General features: G+C 38.8%; 1 protein-coding gene across 12 annotated transcripts in view; it reads left to right on the top strand.

Annotated features, from left to right (window-relative positions):
* The window catches only part of PICALM (phosphatidylinositol binding clathrin assembly protein), a 67611-nt gene extending 45221 nt beyond the window's left edge, over positions 1-22390 (top strand). For 2 of the 12 annotated variants that reach the window (XM_032678264.1, XM_032678270.1), the window contains 11 exons: positions 789-938; positions 2822-2902; positions 5467-5574; positions 6477-6608; positions 6698-6728; positions 7559-7658; positions 9422-9445; positions 11479-11538; positions 13753-13857; positions 19679-19781; positions 20728-22179. In XM_032678264.1, the coding sequence (XP_032534155.1) occupies positions 789-938; positions 2822-2902; positions 5467-5574; positions 6477-6608; positions 6698-6728; positions 7559-7658; positions 9422-9445; positions 11479-11538; positions 13753-13857; positions 19679-19771 (884 nt within the window). In that variant the 3' untranslated portion in view covers positions 19772-19781; positions 20728-22179. Of the gene's footprint in view, positions 1-788; positions 939-2821; positions 2903-5466; positions 5575-6476; positions 6609-6697; positions 6729-7558; positions 7659-9421; positions 9446-11478; positions 11539-13752; positions 13858-19678; positions 19782-20727; positions 22180-22205 lie in introns of those variants that run through there. The other 10 variants (XR_004355145.1, XM_032678265.1, XM_032678267.1 and 7 more) reach the window with 10 other exon arrangements.
* Positions 22391-22810: the final 420 nt, after the last annotated feature.

Genomic DNA, 22810 nt, shown 5'->3' with positions numbered 1-22810 from the left:
AAGTAAAGGAGTATTTTAGCTTGGCAGTTGTCAGGAAGCCTTGAAACTCTCCTGTATGCCTTGGGAAGTTGTTCGTATAGATCCATGTTTCCTTCATTGCAGTGAGGTCTGACAGTTTTTTAGTAAGGAACATTTTCCTCGTCACGGCTGTCTGGCTCTTGTCCCTCAAAGCAGAACAGGATTTTTCTTGCTTGCAGGTAATGGCATATCCACAACAAGTTTGTAGCTCCAGATGCCCCAGGTACTGAAGGAATTGCTTATGTCCTGTGTGCTACCTTGGTATATAGCTCATGAAAACTTCATGATGCTCAGTAACAGAAAAATCCATAAGCACAATTTGAAGAAGGAAAAGTACAGCTCAGTTGTTTTTGTTGGGATTTTTAAAGCTGTCCGGAGGATGGTATTGCATCGAATCCTCACTTAGCACCTGGGATTCTGTTGTGCTGACAGGCAGTCTCTGCTCCAGAGACTTTGTTGTTGCAAGTGTCATACTTATTTTCAGTATAAAACACATTCAGGAAGAAGCAGTTTATAAGAACAAGGTGTTATTAATTAAAAAAAAGGAAATCTGTGGCTAATATCTGTAGTATTTTTCTTGAGTAGGGAATAGGTAATTCTGGATAATTTGAAAATTCAACAATTAGCTAGATCATCCTGAGTTTAGAGGTGTCAGGAGAAAACTATACCTCCTGGACTCTTCTTAACTCTGTTCTTTTGTACATAGGAAGCAGCATGTAACTAAATCCATCTCCCTTTTCTTCTTTCTCTTGCTCTCTGGAATTGAACAGATCCTTTTACTGCTACTGTTGATAGTGTTGATGATGCCATTCCAAACCTAAATCCTTTCCTTACAAAAACTAACGATGCTGCTCATCTGTCTGTGTCTTCTGATGTATCTACTTTCACCAGTAGGACACCCACACATGAAATGTTTGTTGGTAAAGTACCATTTTAAACTAATTTCCTAAAATATTTAACATTATTTTAGTATGGTTTTGGGGCCTTTCAGAAGCTAAAAGCTGGTTGCTGGTCATTTGGGGCTGGTTTTGTGCTATGTTAGAATTTGATTTAGTAGCTGTGCCATGAAAATGGTGTTATAATCCTTACTTGGCTTCCTAGATGGGATTCTACCCCAATGTAAAGAAACTCAGTTATAGTTAAAGCAGTTGCTTGAGTGCAGTTTTACACAGTCTCTTATACTTGGGGAATTTTAATTTAAAATACTACATATGTCTGCGAATGGAAAGAAAATGCTACTGCTTTCTTCCTCAGGTTGAAATGTTCTTTTTTAAAAAAGGGGTTTTTTTCGTAGTGGATGTTTTTCTCGAGTCATTAACAAAGCTGATAGAACCCTGCACATTTTGGTGCGTGATCTACTCAGACTGTTTACCTACAAGGCAATAAACTAATAACTCACTTATTAAAAACTGTTGACATCTTAATTTGGAGGTGGCTCAGCATGGCTGTCTCATTAGAAATCCTTCTAACGTTTCTGTTGGTGCAGCTGTATAGTAATTTGATTACTTTTCAATACGAAAAGTTCAGTTAGCTTTCACAGACTAACAGTCAATTAATTACATGTCAGTTCTGATAAGCAAAGCTAGGTTTAAAGACAGTTGTATACCACAGGCTGTCTTTATGCTGGTTGAACCCCACTAGAATTGATAAAAAGAAAAATCCAGAATCTTACAACAGAGAGGGGTTTTTTTATACCTTTTATACTTGTTAAAAGAGATAAAACCAAGGAATGTCTTTAGAGATATTCATACCACCTCTACCTTGTCGCATCTGCTGACTAGTTTCCTAGTTTGTCTGCCTTTAGTGGAAAGAGAAAGCAAGTAAGATGAAGCTGAGGAACTCTTGCTGTGAACTTGTCTCCAGAGTTCCCAGGGAGGATAGTTGGCTGAAGCAGCAGTGTACAAATACTTTAAGTTAGTACTACTGTGTAACAATCTACCTTGTGCTTGTAGTTTTCCATGCTTCCAGTAAAATTTGTATGGTTCACGTGAATGTAGAGTGATTATTTGAAATACAGCTGTTTTTTTCGTAGTAGGATGGTTATTTAGTCAGATGAGTTTCCTCTGTGTAATTTGTTCTGCAGTCATACAAAGAGTTGCAGTGTAGGGCTGTGAACAAGGAGCCTGGTGGGTTTTTGTGGTGTTTGCTGGTCTGAGTAGTATTTATCACATGACAGCCCTGAAGTCACTGGAAATGGATGGCATTGATACATTGCATCCCCTTCCAGTGTCTCATGCTCTAAGGATATATCTAGAACCAAATTGTGGCCTCCTGACAAATTGATATGTGAAATGTAAATGCAGTTTTAGCTGTAGCACAGTCAGGGTGCTACGATAATGTGAATGTGGATTTAAAATAACTCTTTCTGGTTCTTTAGATCATTACAATCCGTTTACTCAACTAAATCCTTTTGTGGCAACCAAATATGAATCCACTATTGGGCTGTATCCTTATACTTCAGGTATAAGAAAAATGCCTTGAAGCTTTTACGCTCATTTCTTTCAAGGGTGTAAAACATGGCATTTGGTTGGGAAAAAAAAAGTTTTCATCTTAATATAGCTGTTACTTCGAAACCGTGCTTTCCCCTTTTGTGTTATAGAGTGTGTAAACTTGTTTCTTACTGTATGTCTGTGTATTGATTTCATTCCATTGGTTCTATGTTATTAGACTGTTATGTGGATTTATAGACTGACCTGAAATTAAAGTTCTGAGTAGCAGATAAACCGTATATCTTGGTTCTCTTTCTGTAACTCTCCCTCTTCTCCTTTCATGGCTTTCTCTCTTGTGTGATACGCCTTATCAGATTCTTTTTGTGGTCCTCAAGCTTACTCTAGCGCTTCTCATTTCCGCAATGAGCCTTCTTCTGTAGCTGGTCTATTTGGAGGTAGGTAATGGGATCCAGCCTTACCACAGACACAGAAGTTTGAATGTGTTGTGTGCCTAGAACTAGTAGGTTATTGGCTACAGAAGTGCATTGTTGTAGTGGCTCCAACTGTTATTCCTGTGCTTGTGCCAGGTGTGTGGTCACAAATGGTATGTATTTTTTTTTTAGTTTGTGCTAAACTAAAGCTTATTTAGTCTAAACATGAAATGAGTATCTCCCCATTTCAGGTTCTCTTGTAGTTTACCTGTTGCTACATACCACACAAAAGACATGCATGTTTATAAGTATCTTGTCATCTTGCTCTACCTCATTGTTTTTAAGGTAAAGGGATTGGGATGTTCGTGCTGCTTATGGCAGTTTTGTTGGTATATTACTCTTAAACAGTGCACTAAACTAGAAATAAGCTTTACAACAGAACAGGAAAAACAGGTATCTGCTGCATTAAATTAATAAATAAAATTTAAAAATTGTTTGTGCAGCTATGTAATGTCTGTGTAGTACCCCCATAATGATGCTGGTTCGGGAACACTGTCCTGACAGTTACTAGACAGGCTGTGGGCTATGACAGGTGATAATCTGTCTAAACCAGGTGAATAGGATGCATTAACACTGCTGAAATGCAAGGCTTAGGAATACCTTCAGTAAATGATTTGTAGAAGGGTTAGTTCTTAAAAACCCCATAAAGTCACGTTTTAGTTTAGTGTCTTTGAATAGAAATCAGCTTGAGTCATTTAACCAAAGGTTAAATACTACAAATGAATCTGTTCCATATCCAAAAAGCAGGATGATTAGTTTCTGTCAAGTCTTGCCTGTTTATTCTCTTGAAGGAACTAAATTAAAAATACTGACCTTTACACCTTTCAAAACATCCATGTTAAATAGAATGCCCTGGGCTGGTGGCTGATACCAGAAGTAGGATTTATTCTTTTCCAGAGACTGATTCAGAGGAGTTCTGTGTATTGTTTTGTCTTGGAGCTGGTCTCATCTTGTTAGCTTCATAAAAAAACTCAGCGTGGTTCAGTTGAGGCTGTTTGCTAAAGCAAAATATGAGCTATTTTAAGTCAAGTTTTCTATTAGTACAGGCACGGTTTTAAGAGTTGCAGGACATCCCATCAAAAGAATTCCTGTCTGCAGTTCAGAGTCTCTGAAATGGCTTGTCACAACTTGATGGTGTACGTGTCATAAAGATACTCATTTTGGTTAGTTGATTGTTTACTCATGATCTTTTCCCACATTACTGCTTCCTATGTTTTGTTGTATGCTGTTTTACTCTGATTTGTTTTTAATGAAAACTATGTTGTCAAAATTCTTAGTGATGGATGCTTTTCAGTTGGGAGTGTTATGTTCCTTTAAGACAAATAGAAAGGAACGCGTAATCCATTTTTTTTTTCTGTGAAGTTACTACTCAAGGGTAGCATTCTGCAGTTACTAATTTTTTAGGTGAAATGTGACTTATTTTGGGAAAACAGTAAGATTGAAATGAAGTGCTGTCACAGCAGGCTAAATGAAAGTATTCTGTCAGTTATTTCTATCCACTGCAGTGTTCAACTGCTGAAGTACTTGTGATTCTTTTATTTCTCTGTGTGATCCTGGTTTTGTTAGAAACCAGAAGAGCTAGTTTTCAAGATGGCATTGCATTTCTTTTTTTATGCTTTTCATATAAAGTAATAATTACTTCTGTCATGCCTGAATATCAAGGTGATGTACATGCATGTGCTTGTGTGTGATCATATATAACGTTGAAAAATTTTAGAAACAAATCAGTATTCCCCTCTGTATTACTAAACTATCAACTTAATGCTGCTGAGCATCATACACTATGCTTCGTACTGCGATAAATTTTCAGTGTTGAAAAAAATTGTGGTTTTGTAGAACACTGCTTTACAGATATATATGAGACAAGTGGAGTAAGTTTAGACAGAAATAGGAGTTGAAACTTTGCTGTAACTCCCCTTATCTTGCAAAAATTTCTAGAAACTTGCCTGAAAAACGTGGTCAACTGCAGAACGTGTATTCAAAAATATCTAAGTAAGCCCTATGAAAATGATTAGTATTATAAAGAGTGTCTAATCGAAGGCATTGCTAGTCAGGGACCTTGGGATACTTTGAATCTTACTCCAGTTGTATCTAAGAGAAGTGGTGCGCTAATGTAAAACATGGAGGGAATAATCTTCTGGCAGGTAATCTTGAAACACTTTCTGCACCTAGCCAGCTTCTTTTCCTGGAGAAGCATGGTGATTATTTCCTCTGTAATTTTGTTGTAAGTATATGGTAAAAGAATAAGGAAGATGCCAACAGTCAGAGATTCAGCAGTTGCAGGGGTGTGTCTACTATGGCCTCTCTGTCCCGTTTGAGACGAAACCTCTCTTTGGAAGAGTAACTTCAGATAAAGACCAAATAAATTGCTCAGTGTCAGGGTGTAATCTGAACCTTTGAGGTGTTCCTAGTCTTTCTGCAGTACTGAAATAATTTACGTATTTATTTGTCTTGTCTTGCATAAAGGGAGATTTGTGGGAAATACTGTAAAAAACATTCAACTTCTTTCTTTTTTTTTCCCCCTACAGGGTTCACTCCATCTCCTGTTGCTCAACCACAGCCATCAGCTGGCCTTAATGTCGACTTCGAGTCTGTGTTTGGAAACAAATCTTCTAATGTTGTCCCAGATTCTGGTGGTAAGAGACTTGCTAAAATAGATGACACATGTCCTTTAACTTAATTTGTTCTTGAGGTATAAATCTCTTAATCTGTATTTACTAATACTGCTGGGACAGAGTTTCAGCTGAAGAAAAGAAAGCTGACTTTAAAAGGTCAATAACAACATTAATCAAGTAATTTTTCCTTACATACTATTTCTACATGCACCCTGCTGAAATGCTTACGCTGATTTCCTTCACTTAAATATTTTGTGCATTAAAACTTCACACGGTGAACAACCTTTGTTTTTATGTGCTGTTCACTGAAATTAAGTCTGTAGAGTGTGGTTGGAAGAGATGAAGTGGCGTCTTCATTTTATGTATCTGTGCAACACGTTTTTTGGCCCTTCTTTGCCTATTCTTTTGACATTAAGATTAGTTCAGAAAATGGTCAGTTATCAAAACATACACAGTCAATTTGGATTGCAGTCATCAGGTTCTTTCTGTTCTTTACAGCATCTGGAAAGTAAATATTTTCTGGTCTTTTGATATTAGACTCTTAACATTGGATTTTTTTTTTTTATAAACCAGTGATTTGCTAAAAGCAGATACATACATGTTTTTGTAAGCAAGATTGAACTATTTTGGATATTTTTCTTCTTTCTTTGGTTTACATTTTGATTGTTTTATGGTCACTGGCAATCCATTGCATGTAAAGTTGATATCACATACGTTAAATTACTGAAGTGAAATCTCATTTCCATAGTAAATATCTCCTTTATAAAGAGGCATAATAAGTTTTGTCCTTCTTGTATAGAGTAGCATCGCTAGGTTAAATTTTGTATTTTTACCATTGTATTGACCTTGCTGTCTATTTAATCAAATGTCATGACAGTTGTGAAAGGCCTGTGATTCAAATCACTTACGTTTCTCATTCCAAGGCTTTGATGAACTAGGTGGTCTCCTAAAACCAACAGTGGCCTCTCAAAACCAGAGTCTTCCAGTTGCCAAAGTACCGCCTAATAAATTAGTGTCAGATGATCTGGATTCATCTTTAGCCAATCTTGTAGGCAGTAAGTATGGAACCACTAACATGTGAATACTTATTTAATTCTTTTAAACCAATAGAATTTCACTAGTCTCTTTTGTTCCTTTGTGACAGATTTGGGCATTGGAAATGGAACTACTAAAAAGTGAGTATGCTTAATCGGAAGTTGAGCATTGTGATTTTCATGATAGTAGATTGTTATGAATGTATGTGTTGAAACCAATGCATAACAACATAATGTTAACCTTCAGAGCATTTTTGGGGTTGTACTTCTCATCCAAGGGAAAATGAATTGTTGAGAGCTGTTGGAAGGTGGCTGTAGACTGAGTGGTAGTGACAGTGGTAGCAGCAGGCAAGGTGTCCTGTCTGTGATTCCTTTCAGACATTATCTATATTGAAGAAATGAGTTCATCAAAATGTTTCTTTGTAGTTGTTATAGGTAATCACGGTACACCTTAAATACTTTGTGTGATCCGAGGGTGTGCAGAGCTGTATTAAAGATTGTGAAACGACAGCCTCTGTCTTGAGATTGACCTTTAGACAAGTGAATTTTGAAGCAAGGTGTGTGTGTTCAAGAGTAGTGAATATGTGCTCTAGCAGCAAAGTTGAGAAATGGGATTAGCAAATTTCAGGCTTATTGGGACCATCTGTGTCAACTCTGGAATAATTCAGAAATCTAATATGCAGTTGCTCCTAACTAAACTATGTTGTCCCAAAGGAAGTCCAATACACTAACTTACGTATTTTGGGGAACTCAACTAAGATTAAATACAGCTGAGGAGGCTCATGCTGAACATCTTGTCTTGCTTTTCCAAGCCAAAATGTGTCATCATGAGACTTTTTATCAACTCTTTTGCTAAATGAACTTCGCTAATAAAAGAAGTCTCATTCTCAAGTGGAAATGGTGTTTACCTGAGAAAGTTTTGTAAGAAAGTCCAATGTTTTCTAACAATTCTTAAAAAAATTTATTTGAAGTGATGTAAACTGGACTCAGCCAGGTGAAAAGAAACTAACAGGTGGTTCCAACTGGCAACCCAAGATTGCACCTACAACTGCGTGGAACGCTCCAACGTTGGTAAGCAAATACTCATTTTAAGTTAGTGAGTTGCCTGCAACTTAGATATGCAGGATGATGTATAATGGATGAATTTGAAAGTGATGTATAGTTGCAGTAAAAAGGTAATAGAAAACTGAAGAAGTGGTCAGTTGGAGATGTATAGTGCTTGGGTTTGTTTTTCTTGGTTGTGTTATACTAGTAAATAGTTTGTGATGAGACATGCAGGTTTAGCATGTGTTTGAACAGCCTCTCTCATGGCGAGGTAGCAGCCTTTGGGTGTTTCGCTCAGTGGACTTCTCAAGTGACAGGACAAGGGGGAATGGCTGTAAACTGACAGAGGGTAGGTTTAGGATTAGGTATTGGAAAGAAATTCTTTACTGTGAGGCTGGTGAGGCACTGGCACAGGTTACCCAGAGAAGGTGTGGCTGCCCCATCCCTGGAAGTGTTCAAGGCCAGGTTGGATGGAGCTTTGAGCAGCCTGATCCAGTGGAAGGTGTCCCTACCCATGGCAGGGGCATTGGAACTAGGTTATCGTCGAGGTCCTTTCCAACTCAAACCATTCTATGAGTTTGACATAAAACTGTGAATTCCAGGGAGTGAGTGGATACTTCTCTGTCTAGAAAAGTGGAAGTGTGAAAGTACACCCTTCAGGTGCACTGATACATTCTATGTATACATTGCAACTGAGCCTGCTCTGGGGGTGAGAACTGACCCCATTGATACTTGCAGAGCTGTCTGTGCAGTCATGTGGGCTATAGCTTTCTTAATGTACATAACTACTGCTTTCCTGCCCTGGTGTGTGCAGCTGTTTTTAATCCTTGGCAGTTTTGCTGATCAACTTCATGTCTATTGTAGCAGGTAGTATTGGCAAGGACTTTGAAGTGGCATGTAGTACAAGGGCTCTTAATTATGTAATCAGGACTTTACAGAAGTAGTTTTCACAATGCTCACAGAACATTTTTGCATGTGAATCCTACTCACCTTTTCACCAGTGTCCTGAAGAACTGTACATGGACAGAACAGGTAGCAGCAGGACAGAACAGCCCTCAAGGATTTATTGCATCTGACTCTCTAGCTGGAGGTTGAATCCTCACTGTAGTAATGCTGCAGTGTTGTGGATTTGGAAAGGAAGAACTTATCTCCCTGCATGCACCACCTCTTCCCTACCAGGTGTCCCCTATCAATTCACTGCCTTTATACAGGGACAGATGTTTGTGGATCTTACTGGAGGGTGTGTAGATATTGAAGAAACTGTAACTACTCACCTGCCTTAATGACTGGTGGTTTGAGTTTACCTGTGTGCTTGAATCTGTTTAATAACTCGTCTTGTATATGCATCTTCTTGTGATAAGTCATTACATGGAACAGCTTTTTTAACAGAGATACTGTTGAGACACTTCTCTTCCTGTGAAACTGTTCTAAACATAAAAACCTGGAAACAGAAGTAATGTAAGGGGAAAAAACCAGCTTTGTTTTCCTCTGCTGGTCTATTTATTGTGGAGTTGCTGCTGCTTGCTAAATAGATATGCTTTTGAAAATCTTTGAGAAAAAGGCATATACCAAATAAATGGACTATGCAAACCAGTGTCAAACCTAATAACAATGACAGTATCACAGGTGTGTGTTGTCTCAGTAAATGACTTGAATTACAAGAATGTGTTGGGGTAAACATTTAATGTATTTGTGAACTAAAATGCTATCTGTGTATATTCTGTTGTGTAAGTATTTGCTTCTAATCCAGTGTTATTGCATTATGTAATTGTTCTCCCTGGGAAATACAGAATGGCATGCATTTTCCACAATACGTAAGTGAAACAACCCACAGCCTTTTTGCAATCGACTGGCATGCTGATATTAACCACTGCTGTTGCAGAATCTCATAACCTTCTTGCTATTTACACATTTCTCATTTTAAAATCTTTGGTGTGCCAAAAATTGAGCTTCTCCTAGCATACACGAACTTCTTAGGTGGTGTGCAGGCTCTTGACTCGAATGATGGCATGGGAAATACCGAGATTATTTTTCCTTGCTTTAAACTGTACCATCTGCTGCCAGAGAGCTGGGGTGTGTGTCTGTGCTGCCTTTAATGCATTTGGTGAATTCTGAATGAAGATAAAAATATTGTGTTTGAATAACTGCATGAAACCTCACGAGCTTTTGTTATATTTGGCACTCAATCCACATTTATGGTAGATCTTGATTTTTTTTTTTTAAATTATTTTTAAGTGGGGAGAGACCAATATGTCATTAATAAAAAGAAAATTCATGCAGATAGTGTACAAAGGGCAAGCAATAACCTGTGCTTGCTGTCTGAGGAACACAGGCTTTCACTTCAAAGGACTTTTTTCTTTATGTCAACAGCAATATTGGTCTTTCCCTATATTCTGTTTTATTGCAGGGTAACTCTGTAACTAAAGGATGGTAGGTCCATACCTGAGCACTCAAAAAAAAAAAATTATTCAGCATGGTTGTATAGGTGTGTGTGTACACAAACAAAACAAAAAATGTAATTTTCAGGATAGCTTTGTCCACTGTGTGAAATATATGGATAGTACACTGTCTCTAAATGATTCTTTGTCTTTTTTGATGGCGGTTGAAATGCCAATTACACTGGCTCTACTATATAAGAAAAAGCAGCTGATACCTTAGAATTGAACTCAGAAACGGCTTTCCTGATGTCCTATTCTGGATTTTATAATTTAGCTGCTTTAGTTAATCCAGTATGATTGATATTTTATCATTTCCCTCTTTTCAGTATCAATAATGTCTGTGTACCAAGAAATGCTTATGGTGTTTGTTTTGTCACGAATAGGAATCCCCACAGCAATACCATGAAAACTAGTCTCTTTTTTCTAAAAGGGGAGACTTAACAGGAGATGGAGAGGATAGACAGCAAGTTATATGAGTATTTATAAGCACCAATTTAGAATCTGAAAAAAGAAACAAACCAACTTTTTTGTCCTTGTAAGAGTTAATATTAATTTAGAAAGTGAATAAGGAACTGTAGAGCAAAGAACATGATTAGGAGATGAACTCTTTCTATATCCATCTTTCTAAGAGTTATCAGCTGTTTTTCTATGTATATATTGCCAAGCTGTTTACAAAACTTAAAACTTAACTTCACCCTGGGTTTTGTCTGTTGACAGCAATTGTACCTTCATAAAAGTACAGTAAGTATGTAAGGGTAATATAAACATATCTACCAAGTACTGAGAGGACTTATAATCTGTTCAAATTCACAATATGAAGCAGGTATGGGAGAGGGAATGCAAGCTGTATATTCCTGTGAGAGTCTAATTTATATTGAAGTGTGGTAGGATAGTTCCCATAGCGTGTCCATCCTGGCTAAGGAGAAAAGAATTTCATTAGTGTCAGCAGAAGCAATGGTAATTTGGTCTTTCAGTCTTTAAAATTGTCTTTTAAGACTCCTTGTGTACCATTACTTCTGATACTGAAATAGAAATATATACTTCATGGGATTAAAACAATACTTCTGCTTCATGAATATTTTCTCTCAAACTTCTCTGTGTCCTGTACTGTGTTCCCTAAACAGGATGGTGAAAGAATGTAGCTTGCAGTTTAGTTCAGATAGCCAGAATCCTGATAGGTTAAAACCAAATACATAACTAAGATTTGCCAAGATGGTCTAGAAACTTTAGCTTAGGTATTGGATTCCATCTGAATTAATTAGAATATCCTCTTAACACCAGGCTGCAAATCCTGTTTATTCTTTGCTATGTTTATGATAAGCTAAATGCTGCAGTTGATCATAAGCAATGTCTTACCGGTACACAGTTTTATCTTCCTCCTCTCAGTTCACCACTGTTTTTCACACCAGGCACCTCCTGTAATGGCTTATCCTGCCACAACGCCAACAGGAATGATGGGCTATGTGATGGTGAGTGGAATTCCTGTGACTGGAAACAGTCAAATGCTGTATATCCTTTGATTCCTTACAGTTTGGTAGCAGTTGTTTTTCTGAACTATTTTACTGAAGATTGAATTTCAGCTCCCATTGGTTAATTCTTCATCAAATCATTAAGTTCTGGTTTTCTGAGCCACTTCAGTTGTGTTTGTCTGAAATTAAGTCTGCCCTTCCTTACTTCGCTTGTTTTTTTGTAAACTTCTTGAGATGGAACTAGATGATCTTTAAAGTCCCTTCCAACCCAGTTCATTCTGTGATTCTATGAAAGTTAAGGCAGTGTCTATTCTTGGGGGACTTTATTGGTGTAGAAATAAGTTTATCATGTGAGTAATAGCTGCTTTCCAAACAGAAGTGGTTTTATTGGTGAAGTGAAGCCTTTCTTAAATACCTTCTGCTGAGGTTGGGATCAAGTACCTGTAATGATTAATGCTACAAAACTACAAGTTTGTAACACTACCATGTGGCATGTTGTTGATTGAGAATTGAATCTTATTGACACACCAGTACCTCAAGGCTTTTGATGTAAACCTGACCTTCCAGCTTGTTGCTCTGAAAATTTTTGTTCTTAGCTCAAATTTTAGAATATTTCTGCAATTATATCCCTTAACTCTGTTAGTATGATTTTGATGCAGCACAGCTTTGCTGGGTGAATAAAAGGCAAGAAAACTTCAGTAGGGCAGTTATTCTATTAAATGTCTCATTGATTAGAGAAAAAAATTAAGTTAAATGTCTCATCATATAACCAAATTAGTGTAACGTCTAATAACTTGTATATGCTCAGTAAGTGAACTGCAGAAGTGATCAAGTCTTCTTGAGGGTCTTTTGGGAGAGTATCATATCCTGAACTCCCATATTCTTGTTCAAAGCTGTTGTGGCTGAACTAGTGTTAGTGTGGATTCAGACTTTATCTACACAACTTTGCACTGATGGGACCAGCAGCATTTTCATAGTTATTTTGAGTCAGCAGCTGGGGAAGGTAACATACGTAGTGTACAGGAAGCAGTCTTGCAGGTTATGTCAAGCAGCTTTTATTGTGGGGTATAAATGCCAGTGTGAAATGGAAACTAGAATTAAGGAACCATGGCTCTGTTACCCTGAGTTGCTGCTACTTGTTCATACACCTGCAACATCTGAGTAGGTGGGTGAGATGGGCCATTACAGAATGACCAGTGGGCTCTGTAATGCATCCTGAAACTGTCCCGGCTCATTCAGACATTACTGAGGACATTTGCTATTGGGAATCTCTGAAATGTTGGCACATTTTACTACCCTCGTGTTTAGTTTTTCCTAAAAGCAGTAGTAGGGGCCATAGTTCTAGGTCCCTTTCTAAGGGTGGTCCTTTCTAAGTGGCAGGCTTTTCCCTCGGTGCAGGCATGCTGGGACAGGCAGTTTTGTTAGTGCCGTAGTGCTGTGCCTGGGCATTCCCTGGCTGCTGGTTCCTGTGTCTTCCTTGGGCCAGCAGTTGTTCTTAAATTATATTTTTGTAGGGTGTTTTCACCAGGGTCAGTTTCTTGAATGGGTTTACCCTGTGATTGCCCAAACAGCTGGTTGGCGTGAAAGGAGGAGTATCACCACCACCAGTATTAGTCAGGGAAAAGCTGCTTGGAATGGGAATTGCTTCAGTAGGACTGCTGCTGGCTCTTAATCCAATCCTGAGGGAGTGCCAAAAGCTGTGCTAGAGATGGGCATCTGCTTTAAGTGTAACCTGACTTGTAAGACCATTACTATGTGTGGAACTCCTAATTTGGCTCAGTTAGAGTGTCGGTAACACTTTGATTGCATAATGACTTTGTGTTAATTGCCGGTACAGTTCTCAGTTTTTGGTTTTTCCTGAATAGTGTCAGCTCTGCATTGCTATCTGTAAACTGTGCTTGTGCTTTCAGAGGCAGTCAGGGAAGTGCTGTCAGACCTTGGTTTTGGGAACAGGAGGACCAGCACAGATGCTTGTGCTTAAACAAGTGCTTCAGGTCGTTGCAGCAAGATACTGAATGGGCTCAGTTGGATAATTCCTTGAAAAGGCTCTAATGTTCCTTTCATTTATTTACAGAATATTGTAGAAAGATCTTACATGATTGCATATCTCATATAATGAAGCCTTTTCACCCATTTTCTATTTTCTTTTCTCTCCTTAAATGCTTTCAAAGTATTATTGCTGTGTGTGATTTGATGCTGTCTGGATTTTTTCAGCCGTCACAGATGGGAGGCATACCAGTAATGACACAGCCAACTTTAATATACAGTCAGCCAGTCATGAGACCACCAAACCCTTTCAGCCCTGTACCAGGAGCACAGGTGTGTATATTCAAATATTGCTGCTGGGAATGAATTGCATGAGGCAGTTTCCTTAAAAGTATTTTAATATTTTCCTTGTGCTGGACAAATGTACTGCACAAGCCCAGTGGTCCATGGAAGGCTTCCTGCTTAGCTGCTTGTATCCAGGTTGGCAGCAGCAAGCTTGTGTTACAAAAGCAAAGAGGGTAGTTTTTTTAAGGCATTGTTTTTCTAGAAATGTGACAATGCCTTAGTAAAAGGATAAGAAAAGTTGATATCTGTGCTCTTTACTGAAGATAGGCCTTTTCCCCAAAATCCAATTCCGTGCTGATTTACCGCAGTATGTAACCAAGTGTAAGGTGCGTGCTTGGATTGCAGCATTTTTGATGGGCCCAGCAGGGTGTGTGCAGCCTTTTATGTCTATGGCTGTATTAGATGGCTCTGAAACTTGGTGAAACCTCAACCCAACGCCTGGTTGTTGGTCCTGACCACCTCAGGGGGAGGCACACAGAACGTTCATCTAGTTTGAACCATGGTAGTCTCCAGCAGTTTTTATATTCCTCCTTCCTGGTTTTGCAGGAGACAGTATTTACAGCATAGTGAAGATATGCAATAGCAATAGTGGCCTTTCCTGTTAAGTGTTACCTTAAATGGAGTGTTCTTTAAGTCACCCGCTGACCTGGTTCTCAGGATACGCTGTGTCTAGATTCATTACCTGACATACTGCAGTGAGTGTGCCGAAGGGCTACTCTGAGTGTTAAGAATAATTTCATCAATACTGGAGTTAAATATATACCTTTTATTGTTTGTTTTAGAAACTTCTGTCACTGGGTACTTTCTTTCTGAATGCACTTTTTTAACCCAATAACCATCTGAAGAGGGTGCTTGTGTTTCGGTTGGTTGGATTTTTACAGAAGGAAAAACAGTATTAACAGTGTGATTTACTTACCCGTAAAATGCTTCTTTTTGATGTTCACCCTGTGCATTATGATTCTGTTACAAAAATGAAATATATTGTCCCTGTATATTTTGATCTTACTATAAAGAGCTCCGTCTCTATAGGTGACTATTTAAAAGCATGCATGTATAACTTAGGTATAGTTGGTTTATGTGTGGGGTTTGGGACTAAAGAGTGGAGAGAAGAGAAAATTCAGCAGTAAGCTGGAAGGGAAAAGAGCTTCAAGCCTTTTTCAGTGCCTCAGTGTGATCCTTTAACAGGAAAGGCTCTCCTGTGTGCTGCCAACAGGCAGTGTGTCCACTGTCGTCCTTAAAACATTTCCCTGTGGATAGATTTTTTTTATTATTATTATTTTTAAATGCTTTATCTCTAAGGGATGCAGTTAGATTTCTTTAGCTAGAAATGCAGTTCTCAATTGACTTTCTCTTGGACTTCCGAGAGCTGCTTTGCACATTCATTGTCACTTAAGTAATTTAGTATCTTTCACATGGGTTTTATACTATTTCAAGGGGAAAAGTAGTGTTTGATAGTTCTTAAATAGAGACCAAGTGAAAGGATCCTCAAGGATAAGAATTTTTTCTACATCCAAAACAAATTAATTTTTAAATGATCCTTAAAAAAAAAATAATCTGCCTACCTGCCTGATTCAGTTATGAACAGATAGGTGAGTCTGAATAGCTCAGTGAGCCTTTCTGCTTCATTTGACTTTGCAAGGCTTGACCTAGGTTGAATCCCAGCTGGCTGTCATAACAGGAGAAAGAAGAATTAGTCACAAGTGAGGTGTGTGGAGCTATATTTATTCTGCTTATCTGACAACGTTTGGCTCCTGTAAGAATTAATTTGGTAGAGAACACACCCACTGAATCAGCATTTGCTGTGTGACTGAGAAGGGTTTTCTCTGTGTTGCTAGCAGGTCTTGCTTTGGTCTTGCTGTTTAGTTTTCAAAAGCCTGACATCAATAAAGCAACTTCAGTGAAACAAAGGCTGCCTGTGAGAACTTCTCCATGCACGGCAGAGGTGGCATTTATTAATGTAGAGTCACAGAGGGGAGTTACACTATTATCACACTATATTTACTGTATGCTTAGTCTTGAGGCTCTTCTGAGAGCCTGTTTGTCATTTTAGGTTTAGTTAGTGCTCCTGTTGTGCCAGAAATAGAACTAAGAAAATAAAGAAACAAAAACGTGCGTTCTTGGGGTAAGTAAACAAATGTCAGTGGATAATGGTTATCTGAGAGGCACACAGTTCAAACTGCCCACATGGATCACTCTAAACACCGTTATTTGAATACTGGTTTTGTCTACGGTGTCATCATTGCCAAAAACTAAATTGGCAATTTCATATTTACTTTTAAAGCACCAGATTATATCACCTCTAGTCTGCTGATAGATCTTGGTTGTTGTCTACAGTAAAGAAACCTGAAGGTACTTAAAAGCATGATGACAGATACGAAGTTGTTGCCAAAAAATTACATTGCCAAGTTGTAGCGTGTTCAGAACTCCTCCTGCTCTGTAAACAGACTGGGAAAATGAGCATTGCAATGTTGTTCCTAACTGGATACTCTTAAGGATTTGACTTAATAAATGTATTTTTCCTATCTCTAGATGTACTTCCTTTGCAAGTGTTCTCTTCACAGCTTTGCAACTTTATTCCTAATTGTTGCTGTCAAAAGCAAGGGTAATTTGGCTTTTAAGGGCTAAATAATTTGAAATAAGTGAGAGTGAGACTAGAACAGTTGTTTCTTTGACAGTCTAGGTGCAGAAGACATAGTTTTAAAAGGTGTGCACCTTTTATCTTTGAAATCATTTATCTTGCATTAGGGTCAGTATTTCCCACTTGAGAAAGAAAACAATAGTTTTCATCATGATAAAATAGCAGGCTTTGCACACTGCAAACTGTTATATTGTGCTGCCAACAACAGTGGGAATGGTTGGAGTTGTTTGATTAAATTTTTGCTGGAGAGTGTGTGTGTATGTCTAAGGAAAGGGCAGGCTGAAGCAGTGTCCAAGCAGAGGGATGACAGATGTGATACAGTGCAGCAAACACAGAATGTTTCGGACAAGCCAGATCTGACTGATGTGCAGTGGCTGAAATGTGGCTGCCCTTCACAGGGCCCAAGTGTCGCAATGTGCAGCTCGAATGTTCAGACAAAATGGTATCTTGTTGGCTGGTATAAAATGGTACAATCATGACAAATTAGTGGTGTTCCTTGAAGCATCATATGTTCTGGTGTGATTGCCCCCAGAAGGGACATAGCCTAAGGAAGCGGGAGCAGCTGGCTAGTGAAAAATTAAGGATTTAAAATAGAATAAATAAATTACTCAACCTACTGCCAGCATCTATGCAAATTGTAACACTGCAGTTTTTAACTCACTGAACTGTACAGGCCAAGTAGCAGGGGTGATTGCCTGGTGATGGAGGATAGGTAAATGTGCAAATGAATAAGTTGGTTTTGTGGGTGGGTGTTTTTTGTGGTTGTTTTTTGGTTGCGTGTTGTTGGGGTTTTTTTATGGGGGGGGGGGGGAGGTTGTTTGTTTTGTTTTGTGGGGTGTTTGAAACTGTAAGAACAGGGTATGAAGTTCAGGACAGACTTAAGCCAGAAAGTAGACTTTACAGATGCTCACTTTGGCACATTATCCTAAAATATATGCTAAAACAGCTTGACAGACTTGTTCCATGAGAAACCAGAATGTAGCTAATGATGGTAGTCAGCCCAACACTCACTTATGGAGTTGGTCTTGCTGTGACTCAGGGGAGTTTTGTCTTTGTTGGAGGCAGTGAGAGGTGATGACTGCTCTTGGAAGTGAGACTGAGCTGTCTAAGCAGTGCAGTGTGTTACATTTCAGATCACACAAGCAGTAAGGGCACTAAATCCACAGTGCCAGGTGTATTGGCACTACAGAAACTGATGGCCAGCACTGTTGTTTTAAATGTTTCTCTTCAGAAACTGCTAAGGTAGGTGCTGGGTTTCAGATCCATTTAGAAACAGTAATCTGGAGAGGTGCAATGTAGGAAACTGTCTGACTATACTTGCCAGATACTTTTTTTGGGCCTCCTTTTTAGTAGTTAGAGGAATCTTGTTAAAATATGTATTTACTGCAAGATGCTGTGTCTTGTCTGAATTTGACTGTGGCATATAGGTAGTAGCATTATCAGGTTTTTTTCCAGATTTTAACCTGGACAGGCTTCCTGAATCTTCTCCTGTTACTGGTTACACGCTGATGTTGCACAAATGACTCTTAACCTACCAGTCTTCCACACTGCTTTCAAACTGGGACATTATTTTGGACTTGATATCAGTCGGAGATTTGCCAACTCAGTTTAACAAGACTTTTAAAATGTGACTTCAAGTCATTTAACCATGAAGAGAAAGAATGTCTCCTGAAATCAAGTGGCAGCAGGCATGCCTTGCTGAAGTTAGGACTCTGTTGGACCATATCATTAGTCTGGCTCAAATCCCAGAGAGTGGTGGGGTGTGTTGGGCTATGGCTTTCCAAAGAGAAGAACCAGGTTTAAGAGGGGAACATCTGACATCCTGAAACTGCTTCTCAAGCATTTTCCATTCTGTCTCATGATTCTTCCATAATCTGTTTATGGGGACTGGATCCAAGTGCCCCACTGGGAGTGGGGTTCCGGGAGGAGATGAAGATTCCAATGCAGATCAAGAGTGCACTGACCCTGAAAGAACTCCTCCTCCTCATGTGGTTTCTGAGATACACATTCATGTGAAAAAATCAAATGTGCAGTTGGCAGTATTTACACTCTGAGCACTTCTGCAAGCAGTTCCCATAAGCACATTCCCTGTCATGCATGGGTTGGCAGGTGTCCGGTGTTTCCAAAGGAAATAGGTCTTCATGCCATGTTTTTTGCAGAGGGTATGAAGTGCAGGTATATACACTGGTGATTAGTGACGTGGTTCTGAACAAGCTGTTCCAGTGACAGAACCTGAATTGGAGGATGCTGACTTTTATTTGTAACTGCAAAAACATGCATGTTCTATCCGAGGGGAGGGCAAATAGAATTTAATAGAGCACCATTTATAACTGGGAAAGTACTAACAAAGAAGGAAAAATAAATCAACAAACAGCAGATCCTCTGCAAGTACAGCCTGCAGATTATTGGTCCCTTCCAGCAATAGCAGCTGGAATGCCAATATTAGCCACTTCTAAATAATGTGCTTTATGTGGCTGAGTTTGTAGTGTGGTGCTTTAATACGTGGCTGTAGGATGTGATTTTTGTGACTGTATAGACTGTTGGTCGCAGTCTTCAGTTCTCACTGAAAACAGCAGCAGTTGACAAACCCAGCTTTTTTCCTTTTTTTTTTTTTTTTTCTACTCACAGAATATATCCTATATTCTCCTTCTAGGTCCCAAATTGAGAATTATCCATTCTCTGCTCTCCAGCCTCTTTTTATATGCATCTTATTTTGGCAGGAAAAGATACTGAGAGCTATTTCTTCTGGAGAAACCTTGTGGAGAGCTGCCATGCTCTGGCCAGACCCCAACCTCATCTCTCCCTGCCAGTCTATGGTTTTCCCAGTTAAGCAGGGAGAGTACTAACCTGTTTCACAGAAGTCAAGCTGAGTATTTTGTATCTTCTTTTGAAGAAAGCTGCTGTGAAAGTATGAGGTTATCTGCTTGTTTGGCAAATGCCATTGGCTTTTCCTTTCTGGAGGGTCATGTCCAGCTTGTTTCTGCATTACACCAACCATTGAAGAGGCTTTGTTTTCCGTATGACCAAACACCTTGTTTTAGTAGTTGATTTCTGCCAAGTTTGCCTCTTAACCTCCCCTTGTCCTTTCATTACACGTTCAGCTTTCATATTCTGTCATTCTGAGACCTTGTTTTCTTTTTCTTTCCCTTTCTCTGTCGTCTTTCCTACTAGCTGTCTGCAGCATCCAGCCCTTCCAGTCAGAGTCCTCACAGAGCCTCAGGAAAGGATCCCTTTGCAGAGCTCTCTCTCCAGGATTTCTTGTAGAACAACTTAGGTATTGTCCATTATTCTGGGGAGATGCTGTTATTTGTGATATGAAACAAAGTTCTAATTCAACTTATATTAAGACGGTTAGAACTGTTTCTGAAGGAAATACAAACAATTCATGTTGAGTTGGAAGCATTGTGGAAGTGACTTGGAAACTGTATTTAACTGGAGGGTCTTAAAGGCTGATTGAGTTTTTTTGCTTCGGTCCGTTGGAAATGAAGTTTGATAGTTCCCTTGTGAATGGCAGGAGCCAGCTCATGTGGTACTTGCTGCAGTTAGGAAGAAGGAACTGGTGCTACCTGGTGTTCACCATTCCATCAGGAAAATGATTAGAGTTCATGGTTAGCAGCAAAGACTGACTGCTGCTGGCAGACTGCGCTTCCCCACATGGGCTGACCAAAGATTTCACTTGTTGCAGGAGGAGGTGCTTGGTTCACGTGTGTGAGGGTTCAGTTTTGGTACAGATGTGCACTGGAGGAGTTGTGTTCTTTTTTATCAGTTAGGGCAGGCGGGAATTACATCCTAAAATGAGTGAAAACATGAAAAAATTCGAGAGTTCATAGTATAAAGAAAGAGCAGGCTTACTGCACACAGCAGCTGCTTTTTTCTTTGTGCACTTCTTCTGGTTCAGCATGAAAAATGACCTTGAGTTCTCTTCATAATGGCATTGGTCTGTGTTAGGCTGCCACTGATGACTATGTTGCATGGATAACTAGGGAGCTTTTTATTCTTAATGCAGAGGTGTTCCAAAGGCTGGTGTCGTTGGAAAAACATCCTGATGGCTTTTGGTTGTTTCCTGGCCCTGGTTTTTGTAAAATTTTTTACTTCCATTCAAACCTTCAGATCATGGGGTAGCTTGGGCATCAGAAGAATGGAAGTGTTTGAAGAAGACAGGTTTATAGTGAAGTCCTACTTCTGTTTGATGCTAACCCGAGGGTTTTTCATCTTTCCAGATTCAGTTTATGTAACTGTATTAGATGGAAGAAAAAGGAACGTTTCCAAAAAGATGTGCTCAGCAGTAAACCCCCACTTCCAGGAAAAAATGAACTTCAGCCTCTCAAGCTCTCCTCTTCCATTAAGTGATGCAGTGAAATGATGAAGACCAATGAAGGAAGCTGGGACACCTCCATAAGAACACAAGTACACAACACAAAGCCAAGAATTGCCATGAATTAAGACCAAGATCTATTTTTTGTCCTGGTGACTAACACGTCAATACTCTCAGCTTCTAATAATGTCCTTAATTGGTAACTTATGAAGAGAAGCCTTTACTCTGGAAATTGAGATTGGTGTTTGGAAATGCTGTCTGGAGTGGATATGTGTCCTTTACCGTAACTCAAAAGAAGACTCTGGGCAGGGGAGGGTCAAATCCTAACTCTTAATTCTGCAGTTACCTTTTCTTCAGTCCTCACAAATGTAGGCACAGCAGTAATGGAAATTAACTTTTTTTAAAAATTATATATTCAGTTTGCAGTAGACATTCCTTATGTATTATTGTTTGTATTTATTTATGATTATCAATTTAACATTAATATTGTATCAAAAAAACCTCCTTATGAAAATGAGTATGGATGTATACAGTATGTCTGATTTTTATCCACAAAGAATGAATCTGATTCAGAATGCTTTTCAGCTGACATACAGAGCACTAAATATTTTAAAGATCTGAATCTAATGAATTCTCAGCATATATGGGAATTAGGGAAGAGCTGTAAAATGCATTAATCCTTATAGTCAATTCTGTGCCTAGGATTTTGCAAGGGAACAGTTAACTGACTAGAAGAAGCACTACATTTTTAATTCAGCATTAGTGCATTGGGAAGGAAATTTATTGCTTTGTGCTTGGCATGTCATTATTTTTACATTTGACATTATAAGGCCTTTCCAAAATGAATGTGAGGAATTGCTTTCACTTTAAGACTTTCCTTCTTTTCTGTAAAAAAAATAAAATCAAGGTGTTGTGTGTTGGGGGGGAAAGCCTTTTCAGTTGGCTCGTGCCATGTTTATGATCACGTACCTTTTAAAAGTAAAAAAAGGGGAAGTAGCTTCCTTACATATGTCTAGTGGGTATTTAGTTCACGAAGAATTAAAGTAGCACTGTTGATCGGTGCTTTGTGTAAATACATCATAATTTTTGGGTGGAGTGGGGCCTTCAGAAGGATAGTCAATGATATGAAAGCAATTCTGTACATGAATTAAGCATACTTGCTGCATTGTCTCTGCAGATTCTATTTTTGTTTAAAATATTAAAATGTATGTTAGCAAAAATGGGTGGATTTTCAAATAAAATGCAGCTTCCACAGAACTTTTGTTACGGTATGAAAGTCTGAGGTGCTTCTTTTCTTTTTGCTGCTTAAAATGTGCACTGATAATTGCTTTGTTTACTTAATAAAATACCAAATGTATTTCATATGTGCATATTGTATTGCAGGAAGTGCAGCACTACGAACCTGTGACTGACATGACCCATACGGCACCTTCCCCGGGCTGCTGTTTGTAGATGCCTTCAGTTCCAGTAACAAGTTGTCTCATTCTTCCTGACTTAATATGGTATTTTACCATCTTCTAGTTTTTAAAAATATTCATGGCAATAAACTTGTACAGTTCATAACTAAGCAAGCAGCATAAATATGCCCTCCAAAATTCCCTGATCTTCTAGCAGAAGGTAATGCTGGAAAAGGTGTGGACAGTTTGATGGGACCATCATCTCTAATTAGACACAGGGAGGATTGATAGAAGTGGAACTTTGCTCCTCACAACCACCTGAGGCTTGTCCTGATGGCATGCATCATAAAATGATCGGTACAGGTTGGTAGATTTGAAGTTTCTTTCTAAAAGTGTGAATAAAGAAACCGTGAAGCTGTTGGAGTACATAATGCACATGAACCAATCTGGGGAGTTTGATACATGGTTTACTTAAATTTTTGTCGTCCTACGACTGAGATTCTGTGTGGGACTGTGCCCTCAGAGAACAACTCAGTTTTTGCTTGTGATCAGAATATAAAAGATGTGAATTATCTGCATCGGGGGTCAGCT

This window comes from Chiroxiphia lanceolata, chromosome 2 (assembly GCF_009829145.1).
Source record: "Chiroxiphia lanceolata isolate bChiLan1 chromosome 2, bChiLan1.pri, whole genome shotgun sequence".
Taxonomy (NCBI): Eukaryota; Metazoa; Chordata; class Aves; order Passeriformes; family Pipridae; genus Chiroxiphia; species Chiroxiphia lanceolata.
The sequence above is the reverse complement of the archived record's forward strand: the minus strand, read 5'-3'. Positions and strand labels throughout refer to the sequence as shown.